This window comes from Typopeltis vanoorti, chromosome 7, assembly GCF_054136105.1.
Source record: "Typopeltis vanoorti isolate ZY-2024b chromosome 7, IOZ_Tvanoo_1.0, whole genome shotgun sequence".
NCBI lineage: Eukaryota > Metazoa > Arthropoda > Arachnida > Uropygi > Thelyphonidae > Typopeltis > Typopeltis vanoorti.
The window spans coordinates 58,811,848-58,829,851 of NC_143555.1; the positions used below are offsets into that span (position 1 = coordinate 58,811,848).

Consider the following 18,004-nt stretch of genomic DNA (forward strand, 5'->3'; position numbering starts at 1 on the left):
CATGCACCAATAATAAAAGTTTTATGTCTCACAGAAATAATGCACACAAGCATACGATTCACTCCCCAGACGAGCAGTGTTGGAATCACTTATAACGTGCGATGAGAAGCACAAACGAATATCGGAGAGTTTAGCTGCAATTGGCCGAATGTGATAATTCCGACACTGCGTTAGATCGCAGTGCATGCGTTTCATAATCTAAAGCTAACGTTAATCGAACAATTCCAATTATTAACTATTCAATCAATGTCAAAACATAAGCTGTAACCTTTAACATGTTGTATTGCATTTATATAATGTTGTAAGCATTGTTATTATTCATAAACACAAACAAAATTTACATTTTTCCTTGGGGGTGCTGCAGTGTCGCAGTGCTTATGTACAAGCCGCCACTGGTACATACTTTGAGTATTAAAATGGCAGTAAAAAAAATCAGAAATTGGACAATCTGGAAATAAGATGTGATTACTTTTAATACCGTCTGAAATTTTCTTCCATCTAAAGCAGTGGTTCTTAACCTGGGGTGTGTGTGCACCCCTGGGGGTGCGAGAGAAGTTTCTAAATTTTGACCCAGATTCGATGGACAACAGATATTTAATAAAAGACGATCTTATTAAAATACAAGCCAATGTACGTATTCAAATGGAATCTGAAAAACTGGACTTGGAACAATTCTGGTGTACACAGTTAGAACCTTATCCACAGCTGGTAAAAGCAGCATTGCAGACACTTTTAACATTTGCCATCACCTACCTGTGTGAAATGGGCTTTTCATCACTTTTGCATATAAAAACAAAAGCCAGAAATCACTTAAATGCAAGTGATGACTTACACATGGCTCTTTCAAAAAAGGAGCCTTGCTTCGAAAGTATTATTATGAATAAACAACAACAACATAGCCATTAAAAATTTAGATATTGTTTTGTATGTATATGTAAATGTATGTGTTTATTTTTCAATAAATAAATTATCTTGCAATAGATGTAATTTCCTAAATAAAGAAATAGAAACACATTTTTCAAGGGGATGCGAGAATTATTTTTAGATTCAAGGGGGGTGCCGATCACTAAAAAGGTTAAGACCCACTGATCTAAAAGAATGGAGTGTCAAAATCAAAAATTATAAAGCTTCAGCTTCCTGAATTTTACTTGGAATGACCGTTAGGTGAAAAGCACAATGGACAATGGTGCATTTAATTTAAATTTTACAACTGCCACATGACAAGGTGGTAATAAAATTTAAAACAAACAAACAAAAAAAAAAAAACAGATGGGATTATATAATAATTAGTGAGATGGGTAGGAAAATGGATGTGTGACAGTCATTAGCAAGTTGTGTTGGGAAAGCAGTATTCCAGTGTTCTCCTTTAGGGATTTGCTTGGTGCCACTGCTGTTTATATATTAATGATACCAGAAGAGGTTTGAATGAGGATATGCAGCTGTTTGAAGATGATTCAAAGTTAAGAAGAGCAATAAGGAATAGAGCAGACACACACACACCTTGTGGCCTTACAGGAGGATCTGAAGAGGCTGTTTGCCTGTCAAGTGAGGAAATTGTCTGTACAGTACTACAAATTATTAGGTTTTATGATTTGGAAAGCAAGGATTGGGATGTAGAATATATATTTGGGATGAATAGGAATCTAAAATTTGGAGGATACTTTGCTAAAATTGTGAGAACATGATCATTTATAGCAATAATGCGGAGGATGCTGATAAGTAGAAGCAAGGATGTGGTGGTTCCTGAGGCATCGATTAGGTGAATTACTATGTGCAGATTTTGTCACCTGTTTTTTTTTTTCAGTAGAAGGAATGTATATTGGAAAGAATTTGGAGAACATTGACTACTGGTTTCCAGTATCTGGAATGTTGAATATTAGAGATCATTCGAAGAGATTCAATTTGCTGGCTCTCATTGTGGGAGATAGATTTGTGTATATAAGTCGAGGGATTGTTTAAGGATGATGGTGAAGATTTTTCATACAGGTGGGACAGACAGCAGAAGAACAAGGCCATCCTTGGAGGGTGTGAGCAAGGGGATAAAGCAGGATTTTGCTAAGTGGAATGTACAGTCTAAGAGTGCAGAAATGGTGAATGAATTTATGCATGAATTAATAAGTTGTGTGCATCTAACACTAGAACAAAAGCTGTAAACCTGTAATACATTTAATTACATTATAATTATAATGTGTGTGGGGAGGGAGAGACAAGGATTAGATAAACTAGAAACTGTTTTTTGATTCCATATGGTATACTTTTTACACCCATTTAGACTTCCACTAAGGAATATTACGGTCTCAGTGCTCTCCAGGCAGATGGTTGCTGATCTGCCTGTCTGTCCAAAGTACGCCAGCTTACAGGAACAGGGTACTTTATAAACTCCAGGCACTGAGAGAGGAGGGAGCTGATCTTTTGTAGAACGGATAAGGGTAGCAAGTTTGCGGTGGGGCTTAAATGCTGTGTACAGGTTGTACTTTTTTTAAATCTTGGCTATTTTTCCCCGATGTGCCACGGATGTAGGGTATGTGATGGCATTTTTAAACTCTTTCTGAAGAGAAGACCGGGGAATGGGGGAGGAACTGATTTTTTTTTTTTTTTTTTAATACCGTGATCGCTGTAGCCATTGGGGAGGAAAGTGTTGTGTATGTGGTCGAGTTCAGTTGTAAGGGTGGTTCCACTGGAACAAAGATTGTGGGCTCTCTTGGTTAGAGTTTTAATGATGCCATATTGTTGAGCGGGGTGGTAGTGGGAGAGTTTGTGAATGTATCTGCCTGTGTGCGTAGGTTTTCTATATATAGTGAAGGAAAGTGTACCGTTAGGAAGATGTGTAATTAAGGTGTCTAGGAAGGGTAAACAATTGTTCTTTTCCTTTTCCATCGTAAACTGGATTCTTGGATGTAGGCTATTGAGGTGGCTGAGGAAGGAGTCTAATGTGTCTGGGCCATGAAGCCAAATAGAGAACACATCATCCACATATCTTAGCCAGATAGAAGGTTTGAGAGGGGCTGAGTCTATGGCTCACTTTTCAAATTCTTCCATATAAAAATTGGCAAGAAGGGGGAACCCATGTATCTGCTTGTCGATTTTGTTCTTCCAAGAAAAATAACCAGAATTGATGGCAAAGGAAAAGAGATCTAAGATGTCAGAAGTAAAAACGTTTTCTAAGAGTATTAAGGTATCAATTAAGGGAATATTGGTAAATAATGAGGAGATGTCAAAGCTTACCAATATGCCTCTACATACGAATTCCATAGGACATTCCTTCACAACACATGCTGATTAACATCAAGTTTACTCAATTCCTCATATACCTCCGGGTCTCTCACCATCAGTGTCTCCTCCCTTTCCACTGCACTCAAGTTTAGCCACATTCATGAAAATGAAATACCTTTATGAATAGCTCATTTAATGCCTCAGCTATATCATAGACAGTGGTTATCATTATTCCATAATCATCCTTTCTTTCTATTGACCTGGAATTTTTATTATTTTTTTTCCTTAATGGTCACTTATATACGTCGATATGTATATATATTTACTCATATTGCACCACTTTTATTACCATTAACAAGTGAGACACTTTTCTTGCCTACTCTTTTTACTTTTCATGCAATGGATTATTACCACTCAACTTGTGCTGCCTTCATAGTGCCTTCTTCTTCCAGACTGCATGCTTCACTTTTTCATTCATCCATTTCGAACCTTCCTTATTTAATATCCTGGACAGCAGCCAGATTGGTGCATCCCACAATTGAAAGAAAAATGACCTATTGAGGATGTATGCAATTTTAAAAGGTTTCTCTGATATATGATGCTAATCTATACTTATTTCTACATACTGAATATAAAAAAAAATGTAGGTGGAAGAGCATATGCCTTTATAAGACATATGAATTAGGAGGTTTTGGTTAACCTAAATGTAAACTTAACTATATATATTTATGTATATATACACACACATATATAATGACTAACTCATATTCATTATCAAATTTGAAATTTCACATTCCATGCATAGAAAATCTTCATGTTTTGCCATGCATCCAAACATTTGCTCATCCATGCTTTCTTTCACCCTTCCCCATGCTCTTGTATCATGCAAAGCATATTTTTCCTCTGGCATTTAGCAAAAGCTAAATATTACAATATATGCTTTAAAAAATGGTTCTAATACCTTTACAATTCTCCTGGATTTCATTAGTTTCATCAGCTGTCAGGAAATGGATAATCATTGAATGTTAAAATCATAAACAATGCATATTAGATAATATAAATATATATACTACCCTATATATAGATATTAGTTTTAGTTCATTAACACTTTGAGTCCTATCGATGTAAATATACATCGATATGTATATATATTTACAGTAGGCCTAGGACTCAAAGTGTTAAAAAAACTATAATAAGATATCTGATATTTATTTGTAAGCAAAAACATATTTTTTTATATCTAATATTATTCATGTATTCACCATTTCATATTCATCTTGTGCCTTGACTATATGGTTAAGTTACCAACTGAATGAATTATTGTTAATTTCTTACAATATTGTTATTATCTTTCTGTAGTATACCCACTCATGAAAGGCTGTATAATATATTAGTACTATGGGTGGGTGGGCTTAGATAATATGAAAATCTACTCTAGAGACCCAACATTGAACTATTTTTAGTCTTCTAATTAGCAGTGAGGTGGTCTCATATTGGGAGATGTTTGAAATTCATCTCTCCTGTAAAGACATTCACAAAATAAATATCTGAGACCATATCTTACCACTCACTTATGGTAATAGCCCTTTTTTGTCCTTATGCTTTTCTTCCTTCCACTTTTCCTGAGTCTTTTTCACTATCCTCTCTTCCATACCATCATCATGTGGATCCGGTGCCGTTCTGCCATGTTTGCAGTGCAGTGTGACGCATGGATATCTGGAAAAGTAGTCTAATACTACTTTGGCCTCTGCTTCAGCAAGATAGGCTGTACTGGATGACTTGGCCAGGATCAGCTGGCTAGTGGACTTGCCTGCTACAAGGGTCAATAGCATGGCAGTAATTCTCCTTCTCCATGGTCTGGTATGGGGGAAGGGGGGGGTAGAAATGGCATTCTACTCCCCAGCACAGTCATTGTTTGCTGGAGAATGGGTATCCATATATGACTCTATAGTGAGTGGGGAGCATTAGTACTAAATCAAACTCCCTTTGAGTAATTTTTTATCAAGTATATTAGGGGTTCTCCACAAGACCCATCCATGTCTAGAAACCACTGAAATATCAACAGAAAAAAAAAATAAAGAAGCAAAAAAATTGGAGGCAGCAACAAACATACCAATTTTATTAATCCTACACTTGAGTGAAGAACATCCTCTCGAGAAAATGTTGCCCCTTCTAGAAATGTTTGGATTGGCAAGATCTCCAAAATCAGTTAAAAAAAAAAAAAAAAATCCAACTGAACTTACGATTGCATCAAAAGTTCAGTAACTTTGGAATGCAGGCTATGAAGTCAGATTGATCAACTGTGATTTGCATAGTCTCGTGAAATTGGAAAAGAGGGGGATGACATGATTAAGGCATAAAAGTTATTCACAAAAGATTGCCAACATAGATATCAGAGGGAGTAAGACCTAGAAGATAGCTAGAAACGTAATAAAAGATGTGGTGAATAGAAGAAGTAGATTTCTTTTTTCCTCATGGAGAATGATGGATGACTGGGATGTGCTTCCACAGAGCTTGCAAGTACCAAGGCTATGAATAAATTTAAGATGTGGTGTAATATTTGCTTTGTGTAATATTTGTTATTGCTTTGATATACTATCTTTTTTGATATAGTAAAGGTAAACTATACTATATCTTTTAAAAAGATAAATTATCTTTTTTTCCACCAAATCCACTGTTTATTGTCCTCGCTGCATGGCTTCCCCACAAAAAATTTACAATACCTGAAAGTTTAATTTATCTTGTTAAAATTTACCTACCTTTCTTATTCTATGCAATAAATTAATTTTGATATCTTCTTTTAGTAATACTTATCTTTTTATGTAACTCTTACACATGGAAGGTTGTAAACCTATGGTACATTAGTACCATGAGTGGGTTAAGGATTTTTTCTATTTTTTTACATTAATATATAGAAACCTTGCACTAAAACCCAAACATGGAATTTTTATTATTATTACCCCAAGATCCCCATGGAGTCAAAGACTAATCTAGGAGTTATTTTTATCATACACACAACTCATCATACTGCACCTTAAACACACTCAAATTCTCTGCAGACACCACACTCTCAGGCAAGGCATTCCAATTATTCACAACTCTGCATGCAAAAAACCTGCTTCTCACTCCCCTGCTAACATCCTCTTTATACAGTTTCCAGGGATGACCTCTGGTTCTCCCTGATCTCCCACTATTTTCTGTATAAAATCTCCAACATTGATCCTATAACAAACCCCTTACCAACTTGTAGGTCTCTATCACATCTCCCCTCTTCCTCCTGTCTACCAGAGTCTGCAGGTTGCATCTTCGCAATCTTTCCTCATACTCGACATTCCAGAGGTTAGAAACTACCTCAGTCAGTCACTTCTGGACCTTCCAACCTTTCCAACAATTCTTTGTCCTTTCGAAAACCAAATGATCAAATCTAGGCACAGTAGTCCATGTATGGCCTAATCAAAGCCTTATACAATGGAACTCCCTACTTCTACAAGTTAGTGTCCTCTGCATCATTCCCAGAAGCCTTTGTGTTGTCTTCACAATTTTGGCTATGTGTCCCCTAAATTTCCGATCCTTATCCACTATCATCCCCAGATCTCTTATTTCCTCCACCTCTGACAATATATCCCCACCAAGCATAAATTCTACATTCCATCTTTGTTTCCCAAATTTTAAAACCTTACATTTTGCAACATTATACTCGCATCCCCATTCCCATGCACAATCACTCAATTTATTTAAGTCTTCTTGTAAAGCCACAATATCTTCTCTACTCTTCATAGTTCGTCCACAAAGTTGCTTCATCTTCAAACAACTGAATATATCCATCCAAATCTTTGCCAATATCATTAACATACAAGTTAAAGAGTAACGGCCCTAATACAGACCCCTGAGGTACACCACTAATGACTTTCCTTTTCCGGGATATTGCTCCCAAATACAGAACTTGCTGATACCTATCAGATAACCAGTTTCCAATCCAATGCACTAATCTAATATCCACTCCCATCCACTCTAGTTTGACTATCAACTTATCATGCAGTAATCTGTCAAAAGCCTTTGCGAAATCTAAGTATGTTATTGTGTATTCCTCTCCTCTATCCAAGGGAGCCGTCACCTTATTGTAATAAGTAAGGTGACGGCTTCCTTTATATGACCTCCCTTTAGCAAATACATGCTGTCCATCCAAGATAATACCATTGTTGTGAACCCAATTCTGGATCCTAGTTTGCACAAGCTTCTCCAACAACTTAACTACAACACCTGACACACAGATAGGCCTATAATTTGATGCATGAGCTCTATCACCTCCCGTATGAAGCGGCACAACCACTCCTTAGGAACCTCATCCAGTTCAAGACTCATATTAAAAAAAAATATGTCAATGCAGATGCCAACTCCCTGGCACATTCCTTCAGAATATGTGGTGATACACTATCAAGTCCCACAGCCTTATTAACATCAAGTTTGCTCAACTCCCCATAAACACTTCTTGCTCACTTACAGTCAGTCTCTGCTTGCCATCGTCAACTTCTCTCAATCTCTCCATGAAGTCACATTCACAAGAACTGTGACTTTTATGAACTGCTCATTAAGTATCTCCACTATATACCTTCCGCAACAGCTGTCCTTATACCATTTTCTCCAATCAATGTCATCATTCCATAATCATTATTTTTTTGCTGGCTATATATCGAAAGAATTCCCTAGGATTCTTTTTGGCTTCATTAGCTAACTGCTGCTCATACCTCACTTTTGCTACCCGTACCAACCAAGTCACCCACCTTCAAGCCATTTCAGGCCTCTAGTAAGTGGGTCAGTGGCACAGGATGATGAAATTCATCTTCTTGAAGACAATCACAAGCGTCCATGCCCAGAGATAGACCTAAACCTTCAGGTGAGATTTGAACCTGATATAAGCTGGTCAGGGGTTGTTATCAGGTAGATATGGAAGAGAGTTTTCATAGAATAGGAGAAGGGAGTAGAACAAGAGGCCATTGCTGGAAACTGTATAAGAAGGGTGTGAGCAAAGGAGTGAGAAGCAAGTTCATTGCATGGAGGGTTGTTGGTGAGTTTAATGCATTGCCTGAGTATGTTGTGGACACATTGAATCAGTTCAAGACACGGTTGGATGAGCATTGTATGTAATAGTGAGTACCTCCCACGATGAGTCTCTGACTCCATGAAGATCAAATGTTAATAATAATAATAAGTGATTTATATATAATAGCTTTCAAGTTTAAATATTGTATGTTTTGGAATTGTAGTCATCTTTTTTACATGCTGTGGCTCTATTTTTTTTTTTCAGTTTATAAAGTTGCAGTCCTTTCTGAAAGTAACACTGAAACTAGTAATACTAAAATTCATCATATTTATAATACAGAATTTAACTATTCAACAAATCTTTTTTGTTCTCATTTACAAAATGTATCCCCCCCCCCACTGCAACAAAAAAAAACAAAAAAAAAACATAACATTACATTATTCTTACATTTTTAATAATTTGTTAGTACCTCTACTGTTAGTGCTACTCTTATTAAATATATATCATATAAGTGCACTTGACAAACATAAAGTAAAGTTACTCTCAAAATGCAATTATTCAAATCTTCCATTAGACGTGAATTTTCTGTTATCTATACAATTGGCACATAAAGAGAAAAGCAAGCATGCTAACAAAAACACTGGGATGCATAGTTTCTCTTTGCTTTATAGCAAGAAAACAGTAAAGATTAATTATGGAGTTAGAAGCATTCAAGGGAAAAGAAAGACAAAAGAGCAATTTTGTGATTGCTAACTGGACATTGGCAAGCAGTGAAAAGAGTAGTGATTCAAAAAGTTTTTCATTCCTGCTTACCCCAAGCAACTGTTGCACGAGGAGGAGGTGGAGGAACAGGATAGTGGTAACTTAGATTTCCTGTGGTGGCAAAAGTTTGTTATCAATGATATTGTATTAAATCTATAATAACTCAGAAGTTTATTGCCACATATCAAATGTCAGTTTTGTATGCTATAGTTTAAATGGATTAAAACATAATAACAAAATCATGTATAAAGAGCAATAATATATCAATCTAAGGATTCAAAAACACAACATAGGAGATCCCACGTTAACATGATGGATATTCCTACAAACTTCCATATTTAGTGACATCCATGTTTACTTGAGGTGTGAAGTATTTTAATGTGCATATCAACAACTGTAGTCTTGGCATGAATTCTGAGACATCCTAATAAACAGTTTGTAATAACTGTAATTTATAAGATAATAAACACACAATAAGAAAAAAAAATACATTAAAATAAAGATTGATAAAGATTTTACTTAAAATTCAATCCAAAATAAAAAAAAAAAAATCGCATCACTAACAGCTTGTTGCTGTATTTTTTTGAACTTGATGTCCTAGTCACATTTTCTGCATGAAAAAAAAAAAAAAGAAATCCAGGGTAAACTGCAGGACTTTTTACTTGATGTACGAGCTCGTATGTGCTTATTAACCATAGTCCCGATTCAAATCACATATCCATTTAGCTAAAAAAAAAAAAAAATCTATTCCACACATAAAAGACAAATAACTGTCTCATCCAGCTTTTTTTTTTTTAAATCGTTCCATTACAAAGTTCATATTGCATTTATAATTCTTTAGATTAAGAAAAAAAATTTAGTAGATGGGATATGCTATCTATTAAAAAAAAAATGACTGGAGACAATAATAGAAAAGATCATTCCTGGTCACATTCTTCTACTGTTCATTGTCACAGCAACTGAACCCAGAGCCTACTGTAGACATGTTATTTTATGATCCAATTCAAATGATTTGAAATCGTTAATAGTGACCCTGAAAGTGATCCTTAATCCCAGATCCCATTACATTTCACCAGTCCAGAGGGGAATTATTATTTCAAATGTTTTGCCAATAACATACAATTATAGTGAAAATATAAATAAATAAAAATTATAATAAAATTCTTTTACAAACCATATCAGTTGAAATTTTTTTTGCCATTTGATATTTTTTTTTTTTTTTAGGAAATGATATCTGCAACAGTTATTTAAAGAACTCCACTTGAGCAATGGCACTTTTGTAAACTTTAAATGAATGTGGCAAAATGAAATTTAATATACATATTACTCATTTTGGCTTACATATTCTAGAGATAATTTTTTGCCTAATTGTGCTGTTACAAATGATCCAATCAAAATGATGTGAGAAATTTTAAGAGATCACAAATACCAAATTTCATTAAATGTGATTTTATAACAATTTTTTTCTTTTGTTAACATTTTTTGCCAGCAATCCGCATGAACATTTTCTTGCATGCAACCTAAATCCCAAATACCATTAAATTCCTTCCAGGGGTGGAAGGAGTGACTCAACAAATATTTCTAAAAATTTTAAGTACTTCCATAAAAAATCTGTCCAGCCATAGTCTTAGAATAACTTGCATATGGATGGACAAAATGATTGTGCTTGAGCATTTTGCAGAGTGCACTTAAAAGTATGTATGCATTATAGACAAAAAACAAAATTCTTGTTACATCAATCTATGGATCTTTTTTTTAACTATAAGAGCAGTTCTATGAAATTATATTACTATTGTTATTCAGGACCACCATGATATCACAAGACTCTTAATGGGAGGCCTACCAATGCAACACGAAGTCTATCACACCACTCCTTAAATTTCTTCACTGTTCGTCATGGTGTGACTTCCCCATCAGGCAATGCCAAAAAGCTAATTCAAACTCTCTTGCTCAACACTTCCATAACCTCCAGGAATGGACCCCTTGTCCTTTTCTCTTCCCTTTATTCTATCATATGAAAGAATTCCCAGTGTCAACCTTGTAACTACCTTCTCAACAGTTTAAATGTCTCAATCATATTGCATCTCCTCCATCTGCCAAACTTTTGCAGTTCAAATGCTTTCAGCCTATCCTCATAACTAACACTGTACAGTTCTGTTAAGAATACGAAGTAATTTTAAACCTGGTTTTACTCCATTTCCCAAGTAAGCAAACAGACAAAAGTCAAGTTTGCACCTGCAAGTGATGCGTAGTGCAAGACCAAGGCAACTCGTGGTAAAGGTGGCATAAGCTCTGATCACTAATCTTAATATTTACCCTTAACGACAAAACACATCTCCAAGAAGGGGATGTATGATGTTTTGTATTAAAGGCAAATTTTAAACCTGGAGTAAAACCAGGTTTAAAATTACTTGGTATTCTTAACATTTATTATACCCAAGGTAAAATACTTTCTACATTTTTATCTCCTCCTGAGATTTTATTTAATAAGGTTAAAACACCTTATGGTAACTTGTTCTGGTAAAATACTTATAAGCTCTGTATTACTAAATCTTGGTATTTCTAGCCTGGCTCCCACTGATGAGACCTCAATAAAGGTCGAAACCGGTCTGGGTAGTGGCCCCCTTGCCTTTAATACAAAACATCATACATCCCCTTCTTGGAGATGTGTTTTATCATTAAGGGTAAATATTAAGATTAGTGATCAGAGCTTATGCCACCTTTACCACGAGTTGCCTGGTCTTGCACTACCTGTAGGATCAGCTAGACTTGCAGGCACAAACTTGACTTTTGTCTGTTTGCTTACTTGGGAAATGGAGTAAAACCAGGTTTAAAATTACTTGGTATTCTTAACATTTATTATACCCAAGGTAAAATACTTTCTACTGTACAGTTCTGATATGATTTTTGATATCCACCTCTGCACCTTCTCCAAGGTTAATTTATCTTCTTCAAATCACAGTGATCAAACCTAGCACAATAATCCAGATTTGGTCTGATCAGGAGTAGTGATTCCATACAATGGAATCACTACTCTTCTATCTTTGGTCAGTATCCTTCTCAGTATTGCAGCAATACTCTGGGTTACCTTCACCATCTTTGCAACATGTCTCATAAACTTCAAGTTTCTAACAATCATCACCCTAAAGTCCTTCACGTCCTTCACTTCTTCTAGTACAGTTCAACCTACAGAGCATGCAGCTCCCATCGATGGATGCGAAACTTCAAGACCTTACATTTAGCTGAATTCAACTAACATCCCCATTCATGTGCGTATCTGTCCAGCTTATTCAAATCCTCTTGAAGGTCTCCAACACCTGCACTATCACTAATAACCCTTTCCAACTTCACATTATCAGCAACTAACTGAATATCCTACTGCACTCCAGTGACAATGTCATTTATACACATGTTAAACAATGCAGATAATTGGTACTGAGGCCTGTGAAACCTCACTTGTAACATTCTACTTTATTGATGCCACTCCCTCATACATCACTCTTTGGTGATTGGCTATCTGATAAATATCAATCTAATGTAACTACCTGGGATCACGAGGAAACAGTTGGAATTGAAAAGGGTTATAAAATGAATAAGCAGAAAGGGAAATGGCCCCAGTCGAGCATGGAGAAATCACATTGAGTGAGTGGTATCGGTAGAAATAACTGTAGATCCAGAAATGAGCTGTTGTGTTTGTCTACAAATACTAGAAGTATAAGAAACAAGGCAGATGAAATTGTTGCACTAATTGCATCTGTTCACCCAAAGATTGTTGAAATAAGTGAGATATGGTTGGAAGAGGATAACATCCTGACAGGAATAGAGATGGAAGAGTATGATGTGTTTCGTGAGGATAGAAGGGGCTAAAAAGGGAGGGGGAGTGCTATTCATGATAGAGAAAGAGTTTGTCCATACAAAGTAGAGATGCAAGAGGGAAATAGTGGCAGTGGTTTTGAGGCAGTATGGTGTGAGATAGAGGTGAATGGAATCAAATACTTGGTTGGATGTTGTTATAGACCAGGTAATGTGGATGGTGGTGATCATGGCTTTTTTTCAGCCGGAAAGCTTTCTGATAAACTTTTACGGACCGTTCCAGCTGAAAAAAAAGCCCTGGTGGTGATAATGAAATCTATCATCAGATTAGCCAAGCAAATAAGAAAAGGGTGATCATTATGGACAATTTGAATTATGGCAATATAGACTGGAATGATGAGATAGCAACTGGAAGTAAAGAAAATGAGTTTCTTGAGTTTTTAAGGGATAACTACCTCAGACAGTATGTAATAGAGGGCACGCGAGGATTGAGGGGTCTTGGATTTGGTCATCTCATCAGAGAATGTAATTATAAATGAGGTGTTAAATCATCCACCAATTGGTGAGAGTGACCATGAGGTGATTACCTTTGTGGTTGCCAGCAGTGTTGAGGACCTCTGTGAGAAAAAGGTATATGTGGAACTACAAGGGGAGGGGGGTGATTATGAAGAGCTCAGGAGACAGCTTGCAGGTGTAGCATGGAATAAGGAGTGTTAGCTGGAAAAGAGATCAATACAGCTTGGGGAATTTTCAAATATATTTAGACATTGCATCTACTAGATGCAATGTCTAAATGTATTCCAAGGGTGAGAAGGTTAAATAAGGTAGGTGTGAGATGGATGAATAAAGAGATTAAGCATGCGATACAGAGAAAAAGGGCATTGTGGAGGCAGCATAAGAGAAGTGGAAATAACCAATTCCATGAGGTCTACAAAGACCAGGCAAGGAGGGTGACTTGGTTGGTGAGAGTAGCTAAAGAGAGGTATGAACAGCAGTTAGCTAATGAAGCCAAAAAGAATCCTAGGGAGTTCTTTCGATATGTAGCCAGCAAAAGAAAGAATGATTATGGAAGGATGACAATTGATTGGAGAAAATGGTATAAAGACAGCTGTTGCAGAATGTCTGCTGGAGATACTTAATGAGCAGTTCATAAAGATCTTTCAATCTTGTGAATGTGACTTCACGGAGAGATTGAGAGTAGTTGATGATGGGGAGGAGAGACTGACTGTAAGTGAGCAAGAGGTGTTTGGGGAGTTGAGTAAACTAGATGTAAATAAGGCTGTGGGACTTGATAATATATCACCGTGTATTCTGAAGGAATGTGCCAGGGAGTTGACACCTTACTTCACATATTTCTTTAATACAAGTCTTGCACTTGGTCAAGTTCCTAAGGAGGGCAAGATTGTGCACTTCACAAGAGAGGTTATCGAACTCAAGCATCAAACTATAGGCTTATTTTTGTGTCAGGTGTTGTGGTTAAGTTGTTGGAGAAGCTTGTGAGAACTAGGATCCAGAATTGGGTTGACAGGTATGGTATTATCTTTGATGGACAGCATGGATTTGCTAAAGGGAGGTCATGTTTTAGTAATCTACTTACTTATTACAATAAAGTGACTGCTTCCTTGGACAGAGGGAAAGGATACACAGTAATATACTTGGATTTTCGCAAAGGCTTTTGATAGAGTACCTCATGATATGTTGACAGTCAAACTAGAGCAGATGGGGTTGGATATTGATTAGTGCATTGGATTGGAGACTGGATATCTGATAGGTATCAACAAGTTGTGTATGGAGGAGCGATATCCAGGAAAAGGAAAGTCACAGTGGAGTGCCTCAAGAGTCTGTTTTAGGGCCTCATGGGTATGTTTAATTTATATATTAATGATATTGGTGAAGATTTGGATGGAGATATTCAGTTATTTGCAGATGATGCAAAGTTGGGATGAACCATGAAGAGTAGAGAAGATGTTTTGGCCTTACAAGGAGACTTGAATAAATTGAGTGATTGGGCAAGCAAATGGGGATGTGAGTTCAATATTGCAAAATGTAAGGTTTTAAAATTTGGAAAACAAAGATGGGATGCAGAATTTATGCTTGGTGAGAATATATTGTCAGAGGTGGAGGAAATAAGAGATCTGGGGGTGATAGTGGATAAGGATATGAAATTTATGGTCCACATAGCCAAAATTGTGAAGCGAACACAAAGGCTTCTGGGAATGATGCGAAGGATACTGACTTGTAGAAGTAGGGAGATTCTTGTTCTGTTGCAGTGGTTCTTAACCTTTTTGAAGTCATGGAACACTTTTGATTATAAGAAAAATTTGGGGAACATCAAAAGCATTAGAGTCATAAGCTAGCAATAAAAATATTCATTGACTTGCTTTTTATAAAAATGGAACTTATTTTAATGCGATACTTGAGCTTGTCGGCATTTGCAGATTCCAGCAATATAAGGTCTTTTGCACTTTTTAGTTTTTATATTGGTTAACACTGAGAATCCGAGCTCACACAAATATGATGTTGAAAACTGTAACAAAATTTTCAGTGCTCTTGTGGAGAGAGCTAGATATTTGGCTTGGACAAAAATACAAAATTTAGCAAGATTTATTTCAGAGAATTTCATTTTTAGAGTACGATCCGTTGACAAGATAACTAATTGTTCTTCTTCTTGTAACGAAAATTCACAACTCTATGTATTAACTATGCCAAATGCGTTTCGTATTCAGTCATAATTTTGTGTATTTAAGGAAGGAAAGTAACTTGAAATCGTTTCTTCCAATATTGTTAATTGTTCTGTTATAACGGAGATAATTCCCTCGCCATTTTTTATTCAGAGTAGCCAATTACACTAACTATGTTATATGACATCTTTCACCAGCGGAACACTTGTAACCAGTTCGCGGAACACAAGTGTTACGGGGAACACCGGTTAAGAACCCCTGTTCTACTGCATAAAGCTTTGATTAGGCCACAAATGACTATTGTGCCCAGATCTGGTCACCTAGTTTTCAGAAGGATGAAGAGATGTTAGAGATGGTCCAGAGGCGACTGACTAAGGTAGTTTCTGACCTCTGGAACGTCGAGTATGAGAAAAGATTGAGAAGATGTAATATGCAGAGTCTGATGGACAGAAAGAAGAGGGGAGATATGATAGAGACCTACAAGTTGGTAAGGGGTTGTTATAGGATCAATGCTGGAGAAGTTATACAGAAAATAGTGGGAGATCGGGAGAGAACCAGAGGTCATCCCTGGAAATTGTATAAAGAGGGTGTGAGTTGGGGAGTGAGGGGAAGGTTTTTTTCGTGCAGAGTTGTGAATGATTAGAATACCTTGCCTGAGAGTGCAGTGTCTGCGAGGAGTTTGAGTGTGTTTAAGACACGGTATGATGAGGTGTGTGTGATGAAAGGACCTCCCAGATGAGTCTTTGATTCCATGAGGTCTTGGGTAATAATAATAATAATAATAATAATTCACTGCGCTATACCTTAAATATCAGTTTATCATGTGGCACCCTGTTAAATGCTTTTGTAAAATAAAAATAAAAAAAGGCAGTATATGGTTTTCTCTCATCAACTGCTCTTGTTACTTTATTATACATGGGCAATCAGAATGCTAAAAAAAAGAGTGCCTCTTTAAGAAATCCATGCTGACACTCATAGATAGCATTAATCTTGTCAACTCAATTGTCTAGCAATGGGAAAGGTGCCCAATTGTTGGGCACCTTTCCCATTGCTAGACAATCATTGAAAAACTGAGTCAGTGGAACTGTCAGTTCTTTAGTACATTCTCTCAAAACATGTGGTGAAATCCTATCCAGTCCCACTGCTTTATTGACATCTAGAGTACTTAGTATCTGAAAATTGTCCCCATGCACCTAGAAACCTTGAATTCTCTCCATCCCTCTAGGAACGAAACTTACATTTCCAGGATGAAGTACCTGAATAAAGTAATCATTAAAGAACTGTATTATGTCTTCTGCATCAGATTCTACTCTACTCCCATTTTTGTCTGACATTGTCATTCTTCCACAATCATTTCTCCTCCTACTGGTCAAATAATGAAAAAAATTCCTGTATATTTTCCTTGGATCTTAAGCTAATCTCTTCTCGAATTCAAGTTTTACATTTCTTTTTATGTTAGTCACTTTCTAGTCTGAATCCTTAAGCTGTTCATGCATTCGCTCCCCTTTCCATATACTTCCTCCAAAACTCCTTCATTTAAGCATGAAATCTGGAAGAAGTACTTTGGAGGCAGCACAAGATGAATAATAGTAATAATCAGTTGCATGAAGAGTATAAAGAGCAGACCACAAGAGTGAATCAGTTGTTGGTAAAGAAAACAAAAGCGCAGTCTGAGCAGAAATTAACAAATCAAGCCAAGAAAAAAAACCATAAGTTTTTTTGTTTTTTTTGTGTGTGGTAAGTAGAAGGAAGAATGATTTTGGTTCAGATACTGTTGATGGATGAAAGTGCGAGATTGGTGACTGCTGCACAGGACATTGTTGAGGCGATCAGTAAGAAGCAGTTCATCAGGGTATTTCATCCTAAGTGTGAAATCAGAAGCTCAAGAAAATTTTTTCAATATGTGGCAAGTATAAAGAAAAAGATTACGGCATGATGATATTAATGAATGAAAGTGGTAGATTGATAACTCCTGCAGGGGTCATGGGTGAAGTATTTAGTGAGCAGTTCATCAGGATGTTTCATCCTCAATGTGATATCAAAAGTATTTGGTGAGTGAGCAAGAGATATATGAGGAGTTAAGCAAACTAGATGTCAATAATGCAGTAGGACTTGATGAGATATATCACCATGTGTCTTGAGGGAATTAATCTCCAGACACATGGTGATATTTGAATGGCTATGTTCAAAGTAGTTAGTATTGGCCTTGCCCTTCTTGTTTAACAAGACTTGCAACAGCACAAGTCCAAAAAGGAGTGAAAGGGAGGAAGGTAAAACTGTTCCACTTCACAAAGGTGATAATGCTATGACACAAATTACAGACCAAACTGTTTATCTGGAGTTGTACTAAGGTGTTGGTGAGTGCTAAGATATAAAAGTGGGTTGATGACTCCATTATTCTGTGTACTGGTCAGCAATGGTTTGTTAAAAAGGGGTTGTGTTTTACCGACTAGTTTATATACTATAACAAAGTGCTGAATGTATTGGGGAAGGG

General features: G+C 36.4%; 1 protein-coding gene across 1 annotated transcript in view; it reads right to left on the reverse strand.

Moving 5' to 3' along the window:
- Window positions 1–18,004, reverse strand: part of LOC150104706 (fat-like cadherin-related tumor suppressor homolog) — a 573,066-nt gene that overhangs the window by 9,155 nt on the left and 545,907 nt on the right. Inside the window, exons 28-29 of the mRNA XM_090395611.1 lie at window positions 9,068–9,127; window positions 4,175–4,210 (exon numbers count right to left, since the gene is read on the reverse strand). Of these exons, the coding sequence (XP_090251737.1) occupies window positions 4,175–4,210; window positions 9,068–9,127 (96 nt within the window). The remainder of the gene's footprint in view (window positions 1–4,174; window positions 4,211–9,067; window positions 9,128–18,004) is intronic.